Here is a 19,011-nt window from a genome sequence, read left to right on the forward strand (position 1 = left end):
GGGTGCCTTCAATTCCAGCTTTATTGCTGTTTGCCATTATTACATGAAGCCTGGACGATGTATCCTGCCCCACTGATTTCTCTCTTTCCCTGTCTTTTACATTCCCTCCCTCTCAATCTCTCTACCTCCTCTTTGTCATATCTCTTCCTCCCTCCTTTTATTACAACCCCACAATCTCTTTCTCCCCAGCTATCTCACCATCTCCACTCTCCTCATCCGTTGACTAGCTAGGCCCGTGCCTTTAAATATACACTACCGTTCAAAAGTTTAGGGTCACTTAAAAATGTCCTTGTTTTTTGTCCATTAAAATAACATCAAATTGATCAGAAGTACAGTGTCGACATTGGTCATGTTGTCAGTCTGTTCCTGTTCTGAGAAATGAAGGCTATTCCATGAGAGAAATTGCCAAGAAACTGAAGATCTCGTACAATGCTGTGTACTACTCCCTTCACAGAAATGTGAAGGGAAAATGTGAGCAAATTACACTGCTCAAAACACCTTACCTAATACAAGGAAGGAGAAACTGACTGGGCCAAGACCGGTGCTACAACAACAGAAATAAACACACCCATGGTCAACAAACCATCTTTCTGCTTGCTACAAATACAGAATGACAAAAAAGGCTAATCACTCACTCCTCATCTACCGGAATATATACACAGACCGAGAAAAACAGACAAGCCTTACATGTAACACCATATAAAGATTACCAGGTTGATGCAGCTTCTACCCTGAGGGGCACTAACTGTCTGGTAGTTGGAGGACAAAGACGTACTGTTTTAGTGGCCATCCTGCAGTGGAGGCTGGCCATTAGGTGACATTTGGCTTGGAAGCAGTCGGCGCTAACAGGGAGCTTCAGCCTGACAGATATATTGTCTGAATGTCGAGTGTCCAGATTAGAGCAAGGCTCTGACGCACTAAATCCCATATAACCAGACATGTGGTGATGGCTGAGACTCCTCTGGGGACAACGCGGTAGTAGACCTCGGGCAGGAGGTCGAGAGGACAGTCACAAAGCAAGGGCAGCATCCTTCTTCAAGTCACGGACTACCGTCAAAGGTGTGGGAGTTCAAAGAGAGTCCCATCCTTTTCTCCTGGATTAGTGTTAACGCATACAACCCTGATGTAAATAATTGTCTAATCGTGACCATGACTTCCAATGGGTCAAGTCACAAGTCAAAGCTTTGATGGAAGACATTGCTCTGTGTGGTACTTCAGTTACAGTGAGTCTGCCCTTAAAATGAAGTTCACAATCACAGTGGAGCGAAACCAATTCATATATCAGAAACCCAATCAGCAGTGACGGGGTAATGAAGGGGTGTTACCTGGACAGCCCATCTGGGAGGAGCCTGGCAGCAGTAGAAGAGTTTCAGACGCTCCGTCACAGGACAGCTCCTCTCCTCAAAGTAATCCACTATAGTCTGGAAGAGAGGAAAGACATCCAGCGTCAACTAGAGAGTCATACCCAGGCAAAGCCTCATTACTAAATCCCCAAAATGACAGACTTAAACTGCAAAGTTGGTAGAGCAAGTCAAGAGCAAATTGAAATGTACTGATTGAGATGTGAGTGCAACAGGTCTAAAAGCCCATTGATTGACAGTGTCCAACCCTGATATCTGGTTGACTTCTGTGTTTCGTCTCAATCTGTGTTGTTCGGGTTGTTAGGTACTCAATGAACACTGGCTGAGGGCAAGGTATAAACAGGAAACAACTCTCACCGTCACAGCAAATGAGCCACTGCTGGATGCTATCCAATTGTTAATGTCTCATTCTCAGTCTCATTTTATCAGCGGGCCATCATGCAGAGCAACAACTCACATTCTGCTTGCTATCTGAGAGGAGACAATTGTCTGTGCCTAAAATTGGCCTTGACTCACAGTTATGTCTAACATCAATGATCCAATACCATGGCTCATAAACCTCAACCTAACAGCAAATCCCAGACTAGGACTGGGTCCTGTCGTTATGGCTGGGTTGGGTGGTGTTATCTGTGGAACATGGACAGGGCCCAGTTTACTGTAATGAGATTTGGATCCCGACCACCCAGGATAAAGTTCATTATAAACAGTGGATGGAGTTTGGCAGCTCGGATGGGATTGGCCTCCTTGCATAGGAAATTAAGAGGAAAATTAAGAGGAAAATGAGTGAGAGTAACAGGACATATTTTACAGTTTGGGATGGAAAAAAATCCACAGAGGTGAGTCACAGTGAATCCATTTTCTGGTAACGAGGCCAGACGAAAACACAGACACACATACTCGGACAAAACGCAGAACGACACAAGCAAAGACACTAACAAATAGACAAACAGACAGACGCCAACGCAATCAGGGAGGCGGGGGGGATAAAAAGCTTTCTTTACATTTTACACTCAAAGACAAATCCAATGCCTGGTCATAAAGTGTTGTCAAACAGACTGCTTCAGATGAATAGTGATCTAGCTCCCTCAAAGACCATTTCTACTCTGCCCACATGACGGTCATCAATGTTCATCTTTTGTCTCTGTCAGTTTAATGGGTGGTTGGGGAAGTTGTCTTTACCAATATCTAAATCCTGTCAACATGCAACAGCAGATCCTCTTTGGAAATCGGTAACATCTAATCCCAATTATGATCCCTATCCCTAATCCCTCATCATCCCAACAACCTGCCCGCTTGACCCTATTCCCTCCTCTCTTCTCCAGACCATTTCCGGAGACCTTCTCCCTTACCTCACCTCGCTCATCAACTCATCCCTGACCGCTGGCTACGTCCCTTCTGTCTTCAAGAGAGCGAGAGTTGCACCCCTTCTGAAAAAACCTACACTCGATCCCTCCGATGTCAACAACTACAGACCAGTATCCCTTCTTTCTTTTCTCTCCAAAACTCTTGAACGTGCCGTCCTTGGCCAGCTCTCCCGCTATCTCTCTCAGAATGACCTTCTTGATCCAAATCAGTCAGGTTTCAAGACTAGTCATTCAACTGAGACTGCTCTTCTCTGTATCACGGAGGCCCTCCGCACTGCTAAAGCTAACTCTCTCTCCTCTGCTCTCATCCTTCTAGACCTATCGGCTGCCTTCGATACTGTGAACCATCAGATCCTCCTCTCCACCCTCTCCGAGTTGGGCATCTCCGGCGCGGCCCACGCTTGATTGCGTCCTACCTGACAGGTCGCTCCTACCAGGTGGCGTGGCGAGAATCTGTCTCCTCACCACGCGCTCTCACCACTGGCGTCCCCAGGGCTCTGTTCTAGGCCCTCTCCTATTCTCGCTATACACCAAGTCACTTGGCTCAGTCATAACCTCACATGGTCTCTCCTATCATTGCTATGCAGACGACACACAATTAATCTTCTCCTTTCCCCTTCTGATGACCAGGTGGCGAATCGCATCTCTGCATGTCTGGCAGACATATCAGTGTGGATGACGGATCACCACCTCAAGCTGAACCTCGGCAAGACGGAGCTGCTCTTCCTCCCGGGAAGGACTGCCCATTCCATGATCTCGCCATCACGGTTGACAACTCCATTGTGTCCTCCTCCCAGAGCGCTAAGAACCTTGGCGTGATCCTGGACAACACCCTGTCGTTCTCAACTAACATCAAGGCGGTGGCCCGTTCTTGTAGGTTCATGCTCTACAACATCCGCAGAGTACGACCCTGCCTCACACAGGAAGCAGCGCAGGTCCTAATCCAGGCACTTGTCATCTCCCGTCTGGATTACTGCAACTCGCTGTTGGCTGGGCTCCCTGCCTGTGCCATTAAACCCTACAACTCATCCAGAACGCCGCAGCCCGTCTGGTGTTCAACCTTCCCAAGTTCTCTCACGTCACCCCGCTCCTCCGCTCTCTCCACTGGCTTCCAGTTGAAGCTCGCATCCGCTACAAGACCATGGTGCTTGCCTACGGAGCTGTGAGGGAACGGCACCTCAGTACCTCCAGGCTCTGATCAGGCCCTACACCCAAACAAGGGCACTGCGTTCATCCACCTCTGGCCTGCTCGCCTCCCTACCACTGAGGAAGTACAGTTCCTGCGCAGCCCAGTCAAAACTGTTCGCTGCTCTGGCCCCCAATGGTGGAACAAACTCCCTCACGACGCCAGGACAGCGGAGTCAATCACCACCTTCCGGAGACACCTGAAACCCCACCTCTTTCAGGAATACCTAGGATAGGATAAAGTAATCCTTCTCACCCCCCTTAAAATATTTAGATGCACTATTGTAAAGTGGCTGTTCCACTGGATGTCTTAAGGTGAACGCACCAATTTGTAAGTCGCTCTGGATAAGAGCGTCTGCTAAATGACTTAAATGTAATGTAAATGTAAATCTAAACAAACCTTGTCAACGAATGAGAATGCCCAGTAAACCATTAGGAGTAAATCTGTGAGTGATGCAGTGTGTCAAAACAGGTAGCCTGCAGAGTGGGAGATGGCACACAGCAAGTGCAAGAGCTGTAAGAATAAACCAGAATGAGGACTATAATAGGCTGTCTATTCATGCCAAAACAAACAACCTTTACACTTGTGTTTGAGTGCAAACGTTCGGTCTTCCAGGTAGATGTAAATGCTCTTTTGTTAAAGCGAAACATTGCACAAAACCAACTAGACCTTGATAAAATGACATGTTTGCTTGCTTAATGGTGCTCTAATTTGATAATGCCTGCAGTTGGGTTCTGTCCTTGATAAATTCCTGAGGACTTTTGTACCCTTCCCACAAATAGTTTTTAAGAATGAAAGGGTAGCACATCCAAGTGACTGTTGCACCACCATAGAGGTGTCTCCAACAAATGGACTTGTTGCTGATAAAAGACTGTGCATGGGGACGTAGTGAATGTTAAAATTACTTGAAATTTCCAGTTGGCTTGGTGGAATCGGTTTCCCTTAATGGCAAGCAAGGTTTGTTTGAAAGCAGACTGCAGATTACTAATAAATTGTGTTTCTCCACAGCCAGTGTTTATATTCCAGTGTATATACACAAACAGCGGTTGGCATTTGATGAACTCTGGTAGACCAGATGCCCTACAGAGAGACAGCCACAGGCTACTGGGGAGTAGTTCAGAGAAAATGAGAGGAGGTGGGGGAGATTGGTGAGTAAAAACATCCCGATTCACTGAACTGAGTTCCAAGTTGCTCTGTGAACACAATTATAGCAGATGGTGAAAGCATATTGAATGAGTAAACCATAAATTATTGATTTTATACAACTGCACAAGGAAGGAAAACATCCCACCTGACAGGTTGCAGAAATATGAAGTTTGCAATCAGAATAAAACCAAACTTTTGATAGCCATGTTTAGATTGAACAAAAACGTACCATATCTGGAGAGCCATGTACAGTTGAAGTCAGATGTTTACATACACTTAGGTTGGAGTCATTAAAACTCGTTTTTCAACCACTCTACAAATATCTTGATAACAAACTATAATTTTGGCAAGTCGGTAAGGACATCCACTTTGTGCATGACAAGTAATGTTTACAGACAGATTATTTCACTTATAATTCACTGCATCACAATTCCAGTGGGTAGGAAGTTTACATACACTAAGTTGACTGTGCCTTTAAACAGCTTGGAAATGTGCAGAAAATGATGTCATGGCTTTAGAAGCTTCTGATAGGCTAATTGACATCATTTGAGTCAATTGGAGGTCTACATGTGGATGTATTTCAAGGCCTACCTTCAAACTCAGTGCCTCTTTGCTTGACATCATGGGAAAATCAAAAGAATAGAGATGAACATACTTTGGTGCGAAAAGTGCAAATCAATCACAGAACAACAGCAAAGGACCTTGTGAAGATGCTGGAGGAAACAGGTGCAAAAGTATCTATATCCACAGTAAAACGAGTCATATATAGACACAACCTGAAAGGCCACTCAGCAAGGAAGAAGCCACTGCCCCAAAACCACCATAAAAAAGCCAGACCACGATTTGCAACTGCACATGGGGACAAAGATCGTACTTTTTGGAGAAATGTCCTCTGGTCTGATGAAACAAAAACAGAACTGTTTGGCCATAATGACCATCGTTATGTTTGGGGGAAAAGGGGGAGGCTTGCAAGCCAAAGAACACCATCCCAACCGTGAAGCACAGGGGTGGCAGCATCATGCTGTGGGGGTGCTTTGCTGCAGGAGGGACTGGTGCACTTCACAAAATAGATGGCATCATGGGGATGGAAAATTATGTGGATATATTGAAGCAATATCTCAAGACATCAGTCAGGAAGTTAAAGCTTGGTCGCAAATGGGTCTTCCAAATGGACAACGACCCCAAGCATACTTCCAAAGTTGTGGCAAAATGGCTTAAGGACAACAAAGTCAAGGTATTGGAGTGGCCATCACAAAGCCCTGACCTCAATCCCACAGAGAATTTGTGGGCAGAACTGAAAAGGTGTGTGCGAGCAAGGAGGCCAACAAACCTGACTCAATTACACCAGCTCTGTCAGGAGGAATGGGCCAAAAATGCACCTAACTTATTGTGGAAGGCTACCCGTAACGTTTGACCTAAGTTAAACAATTTAAAAGGCAATGCTACCAAATACTAATTGAGTGTATGTAAACTTCTGACTCACTGGGAATGTGATGAAAGAAAAAGGCTGAAATATATAATTCTCTACTTTTATTCTGACATTTCACATTCTTAAAATAAAGTGGTGATCCTAACTGACCTAAAACAGGGAATTTTTACTTGGATTAAATGTCAGGAATTGTGAAAAACTGAGTTTAAATGTATTTGGCTAAGGTCTATGTAAACTTCCGACTTCAACTGTGTGTGTCATACATTTTCTGCTAAGTGTAAAAATGTAAGCTGTTTAACTAACGACAATTGACCCTTCGCTAAGCCCTGCCCCAGAACTTAGAGCAACCAATCACAGCGGATAGCATCTGTTGTCGAGTCTGACACTTCAGACAAGCTCACATTTAAATTGTATGAAACCCAGTGATGGCTATGGCAATAAATTATTTTAATTTCTAAATTGAACAGCGTACCAGGAGTACTTGCTACTGTGACTTCTGAAATTCAGAGCCTATGCTTTTGTTACATTGTTTGCTAGGTTAGCTCATTGACCACCAAATGTTGCTAACACAAGCAAGCTGTAGTCTGGTCTCCTTCGCCACCAGCAGTTACCATACCCAGTCTGCAAGGTGGTTGCTACTTAAAGTCCCCAGGACATTCAAAGTTTTAGGCAAGACTGCATTCTCGTCTTGTGCTCCAGACGCATGGAATACTCTTACAATCCATGCTTCATCTAGATAGGTTAGCGCCACTGAATACATTTAAAATATTGATGGGAGAAGGAGGAGTGTAAATGCATTTTTTTTAGGCTGGATAATGTTGTATGTTATAATTCTGTAATGTATTGATTGTTGCTGCCTTCTTGGCCAGGTCTCCCTTGAAAGAGAGACTGGGTCTCAATGGGCTTTTCCGGGTTAAATAAAAAAGCTACTTCATATTACTTTTCTCAAAATGTTAGCTAGCTAAGTTAGCAATTTTATGAATACAACTCCCATCTGCCGTCGACAACAGGATATGATTTTAAAGCACTAGTTAGCTCTAAAAGTGCTCATTATAACTTTGATTCCATACTGACAGTGAATCCATAGCCATTCAGTGTCTCTGAATTCAGTAAACAATTTGATGAACCAATTGAAATGACAGTCCACCACAACATTCCCAAGAGTTTCCTGATTAGTTTAATTTCATTGTGTATTAGAAACACAGTTTGAGATCACTGTGAGGGATTTTGCAAGTGGTTGAATGGGGAATTGGGCTTCCAGGGAAAATGTTGTCCGAGGTTGCAACAGTAATCAAGGGGGGCAGGGCTTAGCGAAGGGTCAATTGCTAGAATTATTCTCCAGTATTCAGATCCCTGGACTGTTCACACATTGTCATTTTAGTATAAGGCTGTAACGTGACAAAGAAAAACGGTTTTAGAATTGTTTTCAAATGTATAAAAAATAAAAATTGAAATATCACATTTACGTAAGTATTCAGACCCTTTACTCAGTATCCTGAAGCACCTTTGGCAGTGATAACAGCCCCGAGTCTTCTTTGGTATGACACCACAAGCTTGGCACACCTGTATTTCCTCAAGGTCTGTCAGGTTGGATAGGCAGTGTCGCTTCACAGCTATTTTCAGGTCTCTCCAGAGATGTTCGATCGTGTTCAAGTCCGAGCTCTGGCTGGGCCACTCAAGGAAATTCAGAGACTTGTCCCGAAGCCACTCCTGCATTGTCTTGGCTGTGTGTCGATGTCCTGTTGGAAGGTGAACCTTCGCCCCAGTCTGAGATCCTGAGCGCTCTGGAGCAGGTTTTCATCAAGGATCTCTCTGTACTTTGCGCCGTTCATCTTTCCCTCGATCCTGACTAGTCTCCCAGTCCCTGCCGCTGAAAAACATCCCCACAGCATGATGCTGCCACCACCATGCTTCACAGTAGGGATGTTGCCAGGTTTCCTCCACACGTGACGCTTAGCGTTCAGGCCAAAGAGTAAATCTTGGTTTCATCAGACCAGAGACTCTTGTTTCTCATGATTAGAGTCCTTCAGGTGCCTTTTGGCAAACTCCAAGTGGGCTGTCATGTGCCTTTTACTGAGGATTAGCTTCCGTCTGGCCACTCCACCATAAAGGCCTGACTGGTGGAGTGCTGCAGCGATAGTTGTCCTTCTGGAAGGTTCTCCCATCTCCACAGAGGAACTCTGGAGCTCTGTCAGAGTGACCATCGAGTTCTTGGTCACCTTCCTGGCCAAAGCCCTTCTCCCCCGATTGCTCAGTTTGGCCGGGCGGCCAGCTCTGGGAAGAGTCTTGATGGTTCTGAACTTCTTCCATTTGAGAATGATGGAGGCCACTGTGTTCTTGGGGACCTTCAATGCTGCAGAAATGCTTTGGCACCCTTCCCCAGATCTCTGCCTCGACACAATCCTTTCTCGGAGCTCTACAGACAGTTCCTTTGACCTCATGGCTTGGTTTTTGCTCTGACATGCACCATCAACTGTGGGACCTTATAGACCGGTGTGTGTGCCTTTCCAAATCATGGCCTATCAATTGAATTTGCCACAGGTGGACTCCAATCAACTTGTAGAAACATCTCAAGGATGATCAATGGAAACAGGATGCACCTGAGCTCAATTTCGAGTCTCATAGCAAAGGGTCTGAATACTTAGGAAAATAAGGTATCCGTTTTCTATTTGTAATAAATTTGCTAACATTCCTAAAAACCTGTTTTAACTTTGCCATTATGGGGTATTGTGTGTGGGTTGATGAGGAAAATGTTGTATGTAATCAATTTAAGCATAACATAACAAAATGTGGAAAAAGTCTGAATAGTTTCCAAATGCACTGTACAGTATGTCATAAACTACTCACTGCTGGTGTTGGCTTAGCTATTGATTTCATTAAATCAGAAACAGCAGCCCAGTTTGCGTTATACCCAATGACCTTTCTGAAAACAAAAACACCTAATTATGGCCAAGGAAATAACAGGAACTGATTGTATTTGATATCCTATTATTTACACCCCTATTTCCTTAATAATAACAATGAAGAACTTGATTGGAATAATAAGAATAAAAAGGTAGTCTGGTAAGGACCCTGTGCTTGTGTTTGTCTACAAGTCTCTGATAGTATTTATACCTTCACGAGAACAATATCAAGCAGCCAAGTAAAAAAGAAACAATTATGTCCCCCAAATATGACATGAAACAACTCACCACATGACATATTTTCTCCACTTTTCCCCCTTTTGTTTCCTTCAGCAGCCAAGGAGATTAGAAGTCAAAACACATTGACGTGAGGGAGAAAGAATTTGAAAAAAGCAGAGGGCTTTTTCTTTTCTCAATTCCTTCAACTCTCAGTCATCGGTGAGTGTGAGCCGCCTGTCAATCCTCGCTCTGATGCGGTTCTCTTGGGGGGTTTTGGCATTCTGGGGGAAACGGTGATTGAGCATGTCTGTCTCACAGGGGAATGGGACAGGGTGGCGATGGGGTTAGTGTCAGACGGTGGGATCAGTTGGTGCTTGATGTCTTCCTCGCACTGTGATGGACAGACGGGTGAGCCTCCCCCACCCCTCTAGATGACTTGAACCAACCATGCTGTCACACAGCTCCCCCTGAAGGACCCCCTCAGCCATTTCTGCCCCCCTCCAGGCTCTGTCTGTCAAATCAGGTTTGGGATAAGACTGCAGAGCTCCGTGTGCAAACATTTGAGGAGGGCAAGCTAAAGAGATTGAAAACAGACTTTTTCTCTTTGCTCTATGTCACAAAACCATGGAGCAGCTGTACAGTGTCTGGCTTCTTTAAGAGTGTGTCCTGTTCTATACCCGACGTCAGACCGTCATGTCCCAGGCCCCAACCTCCTGCTTTATGACTTTGACCTCGTCTGTCTACGACTGACAGCTCACTGAGGCTGGAGAGACCAACGAGTACACACACACACACACACACACACACACCATAATGTCATCCCAGCGCAGTTTGAAGCAACCCTGAGTATAAATGATTTGTAAATCATACTTATACTTGCCCATGCACAGATGTATGTGTATGAGAGATTATCTGCACTTCAGCTGTGAAAAGCTGTGTGGAAACATAAAGGACTTGTGTTCTTGTGAATGGCACCGTAGTATGTCTAAACCTCATCCCATCCTCCTACACAGCCCATCATGACAGAAGTAAGCTCTCGCTCAGTTTACCATGTTATCACAGGGAGCAGAGGCTGTAGATACCCAGGTTGCCAGTCCCTCTCTAGAGGGGGGCTGGTTTCACAGAGACACCCATGACAAACATCCTGCACAGGGGAGTGTGTCTGTCCTCCGCTTGGTTATCCACATGTCCCCTCTGCTTTCACAGATAAATCAGTATTTCTACAGTGAGCTAAAGAGTTTGGTGGGGTGGATTTCAGAGGACATGCAGATTATTTATGCTTGCAGACTGTTGTGCTAATGATGTGACATTTAGCAAGACGTGTAGCAGATTAGGTAAATCCAGGTTTGGAATACATCTAATTTTGCCAGTAAGCCCTTGAAATGGTATAACACCAAGTGCAAGTGCCTTCACTTCAAGAAGACCAGCATTACTGGCCTAACCAATAATATAGCCTTATTCTGTGTATTTATGTACAGTCAAGGCCAAAATTTGAGAATGACAAAAATATTAATTTTCACAAAGTCTGCTGCCTCGGTTTGTATGATGGCAATTTGCATATACACCAGAATGTTATGAAGAGTGATCAGATGGAAGCTTCAAAAGGAGCGTGGTTCTTGGAATCATTGTTCTTCCTCTGTCAATCATAGTTACCTGCAAGGAAACATGTGCCGTCATCATTGCTATGCAACAAAAAGGGCTTCACAGGCAAGGATATCGCTGCCAGTAAGATTACACCTAAATCAACCATTTATCGGATCATCAAGAACTTCAAGGAGAGCGGTTCAATTGTTGTGAAGAAGGCTTCAGGGTGCCCAAGAAAGTCCAGCAAGCGCCAAGACCATCTCCTAAAGGTGATTCAGCTGCGGGATCGGGGCACCACCAGTAGAGAGCTTGCTCAGGAATGGCAGCAGGCAAGGGTGAGTGCATCTGCACGCACAGTGAGGCGAAGACTTTTGGAGGATGGCCTGGTGTCAAGAAGGGCAGCAAAGAAGCCACTTCTCTCCAGGAAAAACATCAGGGACAGACTGATATTCTGCAAAAGGTACAGGGATTAGACTGCTGAGGACTGGGGTAAAGTCATTTTTCTCTGATGAATCCCCTTTCCGATTGTATGGGGCATCCGGAAAAAAGCTTTTCCGGAGAAGACAAGATGAGCGAAACCGTCAGTCCTGTGTCATGCCAACAGTAAAGCATACTGAGACCATTCATGTATGGGGTTGCTTCTCAGCCAAGGGAGTGGGCTCACTCACAATTTTGCCTAAGAACACAGCCATGAATAAAGAATGGTACCAACATATCCTCAGAGAGCAACTTCTCCCAACCATTCAGGAACTGTTTGGTGACGAACAATGCCTTTTCCAGCATGACGGAGCACCTTGCCATAAGGCAAAAGTGATAACTAAGTGGCTCGGGGAACAAAACATTGATATTTTGCGTCCATGGCCAGGAAACTCCCCAGACCTTAATCCCATTGACAACTTGTGGTCAATCCTCAAGAGGCGGGTGGACAAACAAAAACCCACAAATTCTGACAAACTCCAAGCATGAGAATGGGCTGCCATCAGTCAGGATGTGGCCCAGAAGTTAATTGACAGCATACCAGGGCGGATTGCAGAGGTCTTGAAAAAGAAGGGTCAACACTGCAAATATTGACTCTGCATCAACGTCATGTAATTGTCAATAAAAGCCTTTGACACTTATGAAACGCTTGTAATTATACTTCACTATTCCATAGTAACATCTGAAAAAAATATTTGAAGACATTGAAGCAGCAAACTTTGTGGAAATTAATATTTGTGTCATTCTCAAAACCTTTGGCCACGACTGTACAGTACCTGAGACTTGAGATGTGAGCTTCCAATAGTGACGTTCACCATGAGTGTGGCATAGAGTATCTCGTTGAAATCTACCCCATGCGACCCCTCATCTCTCTTACCTGTGTCTGCATCATGGCCCTCTCTACCCGCCGAGAGCTGCCCTTCTCCAGCTTGGTCCTTAGACACAGTGCTGTCACCTCCACCGCCCAGAACTTGGGCTGAGACAATATGCACTGCAGGGAGAGGGAAGAAAGACCAGTAAGGACATGGAGATTCAAGACAATTTCATTTCATTATGGACTTTTAGGAACATCAATCTCAGATTAAAGGGATAGTCAGGTCTCTCAGATAGTGATGGCACACAAATAGGAATACATGGAATAGTTGGCATAATACCGTACAGAAATACATAGCTATATGTTTGACATCTTCAACATTCATGGAATTTTAAAATTAGCCTTTTACATAGTTTGTTTCTCAAAAACAGTAATCTCTGACTAAAGCATAAGAACTAGTAAATTAGGACGCTCTTATGACATCACTAGGACTTCCCATGGGAATAAAGGTAGGTACAGGAAACCCAGTACATTAGAGCAGGTAAACCTGATGAGGCCCTCTCACTCCAACCAAAGTGGTATACTACAAAGCAAGCTAGATACTACAAGGTTTTATAAAGCTAGCCAGCTACAGTTAGCTTCACATTCCAGGACCGGCTTCATCCTTACTACGACGGTGGACATTACTTGCCTGCCTGCCGCTAACTCCAGCAGGCTTGTAACTGTGCCAAACTCTATTGACACAACGCTGAAACAGCAATCCATGGGAAAGTCAGTGCAACATTTTTTATTTGTGCCGAAATCAAAATGAATGAACGGTTATCTTGCAAATTCTGCAGGCTATGGTGTGAAATAGAATTTTATAAGTGCCGTCTTTTTTAATTGTATTACTTTTCAATGCAGTCTTTGGTGCGCTTATCAATGCACGAGCACCTTTTTCCCCACGCCTATGCTCCTATCTGTGAAACAGCTTGTTGCGTTGTGGCAATAGACATGTAACCCATCGAAGGGTTTTGGAACCTCTTACCCTGGCAATTTGACTGTTAAACTCATGGTTACACTAACAATGGCTGCCAGTCTTGACTTGAACCTGAATGGGAACGGCCATCTATGGATTATAAATTATGTCTATGGTTGGTTGAGGTTGTCATTTGCCTTACACAAATTTCTAAATACAATCGCGTGAAAAACGTACAGTTTGGAAAGCAAATGCAGTCAAATTTCATCAGTTGTCTTGCTCAAATAAAGGATGATACCCACCTTTGCAAGAGGGTGGGTATCTGATTTCATTGGTCCTCACCTCATGGCTTAGACACTTCATTCAGGATAAATGGAGTTAGCACCAAGTTATTCATTCTGAAGGATTCATTGCCATAGAAATTGACCTGTCTAAAAGGTGAGTCACTTTCGTATGACCGGTTATCCTGAGTTGACCAAAGTTACCTCACTCAAACCCGGAACATAGTATACCCCTCTGGCCCACGGGAGGGGGGTCTGTTTGGTGTGAGCAAGGACGGAGGTTTGGTGCGAGGTGAGTCCCATTTCCTGTCTGGGGCAGGAAGCACATTACTCACTGTGGAGTCAGTGGAGACCCCTTCCTGCTACAGCGGCAGTACATCTTGCCTCACAGGACTGAGGTTGTCTGTCTACCAAAGGACAGACCAGGGAGGCAGTGGGTGAGCAGGCATTTCAACATTACTTGACCTTTCACATTATACCGGTATGTTACTAAATAAAAGATTTGGATTGGGCTGTAACATCTACAGGGAATCCGTATTGACCGTGTGTAATAACTTTGAATACAAAGTCAACATCTAGTGTACATTGTAAATAGACCAAAATGCCACAAAGACAACAAAAAAAGAAAAATAATGTTTGACCTTAAAACAAATAGACTTCCATACACTGTGTAGGAGACACTGTGTAGGACACACATGCAGTAGGAATGTGTCACCGCCAGTGGCGAGCGGGAGGCGGTGTTTAAATTTAGAGAGCAGGTCCCGGGTGATGTTTGCCCAGCCAGTGTTCCCCTCTACCCAGTAGAGGAGGGATGGGAAGGGAGCTGGCAGACAGTCTGGGTGTATCCCATACAGTACATTGAAGCCCACTGGAACCTCAGAGGGTAGTGTTTGCACATGTCCCTCAGGGAAGGGGCCCTCTTCCTAGGGACCAGTGAGGCAGGAGGTGAGAACACCATCTCCTCAGAGCGCAATAGATGTAGTATGGTTTATAGGGAGGTCGTGTATGTGAAATAGCGAATACTAATGGCTGGTAACAAATCCTCATATGGGGAACAAATTGACAAATCCAATAAAATAAAAAAGGAAAGGAAAGAAAAAAAATCTGCTTCCTGGGGAGTTTTGACAAGTCTATATTGTTAGAGTCCTGTCCTCCCTCTCCTAGCAGGGACCTTTGTGAGACTCAAGACAAAGAGTTTAGGAAGGATGCCAAGAGGAGCACAAGTTCGAGCTGAAAAGATAAAAGAGAAAGCTGGTAAGGGTATGTTGCTTTTCCAATACATTCCTATGCCGTTGCTTGGCAATTTAAAGGGTAACTATTTGAGAACATTCCAAATTCAGTGCTCAACTCTACAACAAAAATATAAACGCAACACGTAACGGTGAAACAAAAGATCTCAGAAATTATTCATATGCTCAAAAAGCTTATTTTGCTAAAAATTTGGTGCACAAATTTGTTTAAATCCCTGTTGAGCATTTCTCCTAAATAATCCATCTGACAGGTGTGGAATACCAAGAAGCTGATTAAACGGCATGATCATTACACAGGTGCACCTTGTGCTGGGGACAATAAAAGGCCACTGTAAAATGCGCAGTTTTGTCACAACACAATGCCACAGATGTCTCAAGTTTTAAAGGAGCGTGCAATTGGCATGCTGATTGCAAAAATGTCCACCAGACCACTTGCAGGAGAATTCAATGTTCATTTCTCTACCGTAAGCCACCTCCTACATCGTTTTAGAAAATTTGGCGGTACGTCCAGCCAGCCTCACAGAGCACGTGTATGGCATCGTGTGGGTGAGCAGTTTGCTGATGTCAACATTTTGAACAGAATGCCCCATGGCAGGGTTATGGTATGGGCAGGCATAAGCTATGGACAACGAACACAAAGGCATTTTATTAATGGCAATTTGAATGGACACAGATTCTGTGACGAGATCCTGAGGCCCATTGTTGTGCCATTCACCCACCGCCATGACCTTATGTTTCAGCATGATCATGCACGGCCCCATGTCACAAGGATCTGTACACAATTCCTGGAAGATGAAAATGTCCCAGTTCTTCCATGGCTTGCATACTCACCAGACATGTCATCCATTGAGCATGTTTGGAATGCTCTGGATTGACGTGTACAACAGCGTATTTCAGTTCCCGCAAATATCCAGCAACGTCGCACAGCCATTGAAGAGGAGTGGGACAACATTCCACAGGCCATAATTAATAGCCTGATCAACTATGCGAAGGAGATGTCGCGCTGCATGAGGCAAATGGTGGTCACACCAGATACTGACTGGTTTTCTGATCCACGCCCCAGTCTTTTTTTTAAGGTATCGTTGACAACCGGATGCATATCTGTATTCCCAGTCATGTGAAATCCGTAGATTAGGGCCTAATGAATTTAAAAAAATATTTACTGACTTCCTTACATGAACTGTAACTCAGTAAAAATCTTTGAAATTGTTGCATGTTGCGTTTATATTTTTGTTCAGTATAATAATAACCCATTAGGGAAGAAGCAGATCAGTAAAATTCCACACAGGAACAATGTGTGACATATTTAGCTGCAAAGCAAATGGATATTTTCGTCTCTCACAAGCTCACTTCCTCTGAGCAGAGTCAACATGTGTTTTCCCCTGGCTATACAGTGTCTGGCCTCTGCGCCATGTCAGAACTTGAGACCTGATCGAAATCAGCCTGGGATAGAAAAACAAGGCAAGACATCCCATCTTCCACTAGACATATCACCAGAGCCCATGGGTTGAACAGTACAGCAGTATGATGTATGGAAAACAGAAGGTAAGAAATACAATAATAGCGGCATCAGTATCGTGGTGTATAGACAGGGGTATAGTGAATGCCTAAATGACGATAGTTAGAACAGAACCCCCCATGGGAAGCCTCTCCTCTCTTTCTCTCCACCCCCCCAACTTCCATGCCAAGTTGCGAGACGATTATCACAAAGTGACTTCCTCCTATGGGGCCAGAGAAACAACAATGTAAGATGTAGTCACCCTCCTCTCACATCGTATCCATGTCGCTATGGCAACACTTCCAGTTCAACCACTTTCCGAAACCCTTCCCAGTAGCCCTCAGTGGGCGGCAAAGGACAGATTGGAGATCGGCATTTAGCAGAACAAAGCAAACCCTATCCCTATCCCTATCCCAGCCATGATTTCACTGTAGACTGCCTTTACTGAGTTACGTGATGTAACAAGTCAGGCTGCCACATCTGTCCATATAAGAAAACAAGTCTGGGTCTTACCCTGGCCCCTGCATGATAACTCCCACGGGTTTGCTGTAGGGCTGGGTGGTATATATAATTAATTTGATTAATTCTAATTGACGTTTTTGCGTGATATTCCAAATGCTTGTATCGCAGAATCGAGGTTCTGTATTTTTATGAAGGACCACAGCGCTCACGTTACGTGCACAAGCGTACACATACATGTTATTCAATCATTTAATCCAAACTGCTCGCGTGCGTCAACGGAAGTCTACATTTTTTGATGCGCTGCAAGTCCCGCCTCTCCCATCTACTCATTGGTTTTTAGGAACATATACCCACGTGGGTGATTGAAAGATGAACTGAGGTCCACACTCCAGTCCAGTTGTTGGTGGTAATGCACCTTAAAGTTGGTTGCCAACCGCCATATGAAGTCCAAAGAAGAGGACTGAAGGAGAAGAAATGACTGGAAATAAACTCAGTTTACCCTTATGTGTGGATTAATTGTCAGAGTAGAGGACCTTGTGCAATTCAGGTAAAATAACAACCCAATGTTTATATCCCAGGACATATTAGCTAGCTAAATTGCCATGAATGTTTCAACCGGTCCCCAAATTAATATAATTGATTCAGAGTTCATTTTGATATTTCAACCTGTGTGTCCTGATCACGTCTGGTGTGGTTCGCCAAATGCTGACTAGACCGCGAAATGGCGGACGCCCAGTCTAGTCGGCATGTAACCATGGGAGTGGTTATCCCAGAGGCGGGAAGGGTGGTGACAAGGTTTAGAATAAGCGCATAGAAACACATTGAGCTTATTTTGGACAGATTTTGGTGAATGTGAAACCTCTCACTTTGCCTCTTTGTCCCGAGCCCCTCCCCCTACCACTCATAGCAGATGAGAGATCACTTCTTCCTCTCTGACAAACGGTTTCAACTCGCTATTTGCATTTGAGGTTTGGTCCAACAGAATCCGACACCGAAACAGATGGAGACATTTTAGTGTAATAGAGAAGTTAACTTTTCAAATCATAACTTGTTCATGTTTCAACTCAAATTTCGAGCAGAGCAGACACTACTAAAATGGATGTACCAATAAACATTAATTCTGGAAAATGAATGCTCAGTTTATCACGCATTACAGTACCACATATCGCTAGCAGCATTTTGGTCAAATAAAGATTGTTATACGAGCTGTTTAGTCTTTTTATAAATGTGCAATAAGCATAAAACTATTATATAAGGAACTGGCAACTCGTTCTCATTCTGAGAAATAAGGTATGCAACTTGATTTAAACATCTGAACGAAGTGGACAGGCTAGCATGCTGTTCAAACAGTTGGAAACGGAGAACAGGTTGTGTTCATAATAATTTAACTTTTTTGCCTTGTTAGCCGAATTCAGAGCTTGTGAAAATGTCCCTAGATAAACTTGAAATATAAATATTAGCTGGCTACTCACGAGCATGTAGGCTTCTGCTTGAGAGATTGTTTATAAGACCTGTGTTAAATTAATATAATGCCTGCTGCATTATTAGTGAATGTGCATTATGCGTGGCTCTGCTTACATGTGTAACAAAAAAATAGCATTTTTATAGACAGACCTGAAAGCCATTTCAGTGAATGCAAAAATATATATAAAAAAGGAGCAGGTACAACTATTTTCATTATGGTTGTGGAAGGCATATACTCAGCCTAGGTAACATTTTACAAACTCTGAATTCATTAGACTATTGGTAACTGTTTTAAATGCAGTGGATTTTACCTTTAAATTGTACAACAAATCTTAGAGAAAACGTTCATTAAAAAAAAAACTAGATAAATATCGTGAATTGCCGATATGTTAGAAAAAAACTTGAGATATGAGTTTTAGGCCATGTCGCCCAGGCTTAGTTTGCTGACATCAGGAAAACACTTTTGACACTGACCCGAGGGTGTGTGTGGCTCTAAAGAACAGTTGCCAAAAATAAATATCTGGCAAACTCAAAAGGAAGCACTACCATTGCAGAATCACTAATATGGAATGGGATCACGACAAAAACATCATAAATGTTATACACAACACCCTT

The 19,011-nt window shown here is 43.9% G+C and overlaps 1 protein-coding gene across 2 annotated transcripts in view; it reads right to left on the reverse strand.

Annotated features, from left to right (window-relative positions):
- ttc27 (tetratricopeptide repeat domain 27) overlaps positions 1 to 19,011 on the reverse strand; it is a 129,366-nt gene that overhangs the window by 33,477 nt on the left and 76,878 nt on the right. For both annotated transcript variants that reach the window (XM_029669520.2, XM_029669521.2), the window contains exons 10-11: positions 12,547 to 12,660; positions 1,326 to 1,421 (exon numbers count right to left, since the gene is read on the reverse strand). In XM_029669520.2, coding sequence (XP_029525380.1) covers positions 1,326 to 1,421; positions 12,547 to 12,660 — 210 coding nt within the window. The remainder of the gene's footprint in view (positions 1 to 1,325; positions 1,422 to 12,546; positions 12,661 to 19,011) is intronic.

This window comes from Oncorhynchus nerka, linkage group LG10 (assembly GCF_034236695.1).
Source record: "Oncorhynchus nerka isolate Pitt River linkage group LG10, Oner_Uvic_2.0, whole genome shotgun sequence".
NCBI lineage: Eukaryota > Metazoa > Chordata > Actinopteri > Salmoniformes > Salmonidae > Oncorhynchus > Oncorhynchus nerka.